Raw genomic sequence first — 2,887 nt, 5'->3', positions numbered from 1 at the left:
CTTCAGACTTCCTTCCTAGAACTGGTCAGCCATGTGACTAAGCGGCCCAGTGGTCAGTTCATTCCACAAACGAGATCCTTGTCCTGGGGATTCAGCAGGGAGCAAAATAGCCTCTCTATCTTATCCTTTGTCTCTAAAAGTTCAGATGTTTGGATATTATTGCTTCTTATGACGCCAGAGCTCGGGACTGTGCCTTTCCTGGACTACATTTCCCACAATCTTGGCTCTGACTCAGCATGTGTTCACCCCTTTCACATTCCAGCTCGGCTTTTTTAAAAAGTCGTCATCTTTATTATAAACCATTGGAAAGAAAACATTGAGAGAACCCAAATGCCAGTTCTATGTACAGAAGTCTTCTTCAGCTCCTTCGACACAAAGAGCAACCCATACATTTACAGAAGTCTCCTTAAGGTTCGTCTTCAAAACGTGGCTTTGCTTCTCACTTGATTTGGAGTTGCATTTGAGTGCGTTCCCCTTGAGTCGCCTCATGGAGTTTCCCCAGTGGCTGCCACCTCCTCCTCCTCGTATCTTGATCTGAAAATTTGGGCCACTTGAGCTGGAGGTGCTCCTCATTCCATCCATCTTGACCTTCTGTGTCACAAGTGCTTCCACCTCCAATAAGGAAACAACACTGAGGATCTGTCTCTTTTCCTCTGTGGCTCATAAGAGGAAGAAGAACGTCTCCTGCCATGGAGGAGATTCCACCGAGGCGGATCAGTTACATGATGCAAGTTTCCAGGTGATTTTTTTGTTAATGGTTGGAAGGGTTTTCTCCTTTGGGAAAATGTCCGCCTTCTGCTCATAATGTGGGCTTCAAGACTGAAGCTTAGGGAGTTCTCCATCTTTTCCATTTCCATGATCCACAGAGGAGTTTGCCAGGAGAAGCAGATGTGCTCATAACGTGGGCCTCAAGACTGAAGCTTAGGGAGTTCTCCATCTTTTCCATTTCCATGATCCACAGAGGAGACTTGCCAGGAGAAGTAGTTATGCCAGGTAAATATCTGAGATCTGTTGCCATTTTAATCCCAACATCAAGGGATCGATTGGGAAATTCAGTGTTAACATTCAACGCTCAGATGTTTCCTACCATCTTCAAGTTGGCTCAAAGTCTCTACTGCTTCCCAGCCCCAAATATGACCATGGGATGAAGGACCTTAACAGCTCCCATGCTGTTCTCCAGGTGGTAATTCTGGACATACCCCATTCCGTGAGGCACTGCCTTGTCAAGATCGTGCTCCAACCGCCTATGCTTCCTTCCTCCGCTATTCAATCCCCTTAAGGTGCAAGATGGACCCATCGTCCTCCTCTGTGGTGTCGCAGCTGATATTCTGGGCTGTGATGATTGCAATGCTGCCCAGGATGACCCCGGCCCCCATGATGTCGAAGGGCGTGACAGCCTCGCGCAGGACGTAGTACTGGACGGCTAGGGTGACCACCACCTCGGAGTGCAACACGGCGCAGACCAGAGCCGGGTGGGCTTTGGTCACCGCATAGCTGGCACACAAGAAGGAGACCAAGGCCAGGATGGTGATGGACCCGACGTAAATCCAGGTCAGCAGGTCCACAGGCATCACTGGATCCTGCAGGAGGAACATCACTGGAGAGCACAGCAGGCTGCCCACCACACCAAACAGGAAGGCCACCGTCACCAGCTTGGTGGGGAAGTCCAGGGCTCGGAAGATGACCAGGCCCAAGGCCAAGGCTATCCCACCCAGGCAGGCCAAGATGTAACCGAAGGTGTCGTAGAGTTGCGTGCTCTTGTCCAGGTTCAGCACATCTGGCACCACCATGATGATCAAGCCCAGGGTGCTGCCCACCAACCCGAACCAGTCGTACCCAGTCAGGCTTGTGTTCCCGATGCAAATGGCCAGCAGGACGGAGAAGATAGTGGAGGAGCCCTTGCGTACTGTGGCGGCATTCCCACTGGGCACCACCATGAAGGAGCTGTAGGCGCAGCCGATGGAGATGACGTTGATGAAGGCATGGAGAAAACTGCGCAGGCGGGCCTCCGGAGGCGCGAAGCACGAGGCATTCCGGCAGCACAGGTAGAAGGAGAAGAGCAGGTGCAGGATGCAGCGGAATAAGAGGATCTCCAAGGAAGGGATCCCCGAAGCTTCGTTGGCCATGCGGGTGAAAGGGGCCACGAAACCGGCCGGCACCCCACCTCCCACCAGAGCCACCAGGAGCCCCTTCATGCTCTCCGACAGGCGGTAGCGGCTCCAGGCCGGGCGGCGGGGAGGTGGTGGCGGAGAGCAGGGCGGGGAGAAGCGTAGCAGGTCCGCCACGGTCCAGACCGCTCGGGCAGGAGGTGTGTTGTTGTCGCACTCCATCTTGGAGCAGAGCGAAAGCTTGGAGTCCAATGCAAAAGAGTCACAGGCACAGAGCAGAATCAAGCGTCAACCTGGGGGAAGAGGAAGGAAGAGATGACTAGGGTTGCCAGAAGGACACAATTCAAGAAGGATGTGGACAAACTGGAATGTGTCCAGAGAAAGGTGACCAAAATGATCAAATGCAATGAGAAGCAGCAGAGGGAGCTGGGGATGTTTAGCTTGGAGGAAAGGCGTCTGAGAAGGGACATGAGTGCCGTGTTTACATATCTGAAATGATGTCACATTAAGAAAGGGGCAAGCTCGCTTTCTCTGCTTCTCTAGAAACTAGGACACAATGAAGCAGTGGATTCAAATGGCAAGAAAAGAGATTCCATCTGAAAATTAGAAGAAACTTCAGATAGTAACCGCTCTAACTCTTATGAAGGTTTTCCTAATATTTTGGTGGAATGTCTTTTCCTGCCATTTGAATCCATTGAGCCCTACTCTCCAGAGCAGCAGAACACAGGCTTGCTCCCTCCTCAATGGGACACCCCTTCAAATATGTAAACATGTCCCTT

General features: G+C 51.7%; 1 protein-coding gene across 1 annotated transcript; it reads right to left on the bottom strand.

Moving 5' to 3' along the window:
• Positions 1–1,262: 1,262 nt before the first annotated feature.
• LOC132779292 (solute carrier family 35 member G3-like) lies at positions 1,263–2,417 on the bottom strand. The gene has a single exon (XM_060782979.2). The coding sequence runs from the start codon at positions 2,328–2,330 to the stop codon at positions 1,263–1,265; it is 1,068 nt and encodes a 355-aa protein (XP_060638962.2). The 5' UTR covers positions 2,331–2,417.
• Positions 2,418–2,887: the final 470 nt, after the last annotated feature.

The sequence above is a fragment of the Anolis sagrei genome, chromosome 6 (assembly GCF_037176765.1).
Source record: "Anolis sagrei isolate rAnoSag1 chromosome 6, rAnoSag1.mat, whole genome shotgun sequence".
Classification (NCBI taxonomy): Eukaryota; Metazoa; Chordata; class Lepidosauria; order Squamata; family Dactyloidae; genus Anolis; species Anolis sagrei.
This window is presented reverse-complemented; position numbering and strand designations above follow the sequence as displayed.

What these genes read in the sequence shown, in the direction of transcription:
- LOC132779292 (XM_060782979.2), bottom strand. Translation starts at nt 2,330, where the DNA reads ATGGAGTGCGACAACAACACACCTCCTGCCCGAGCGGTCTGGACCGTG.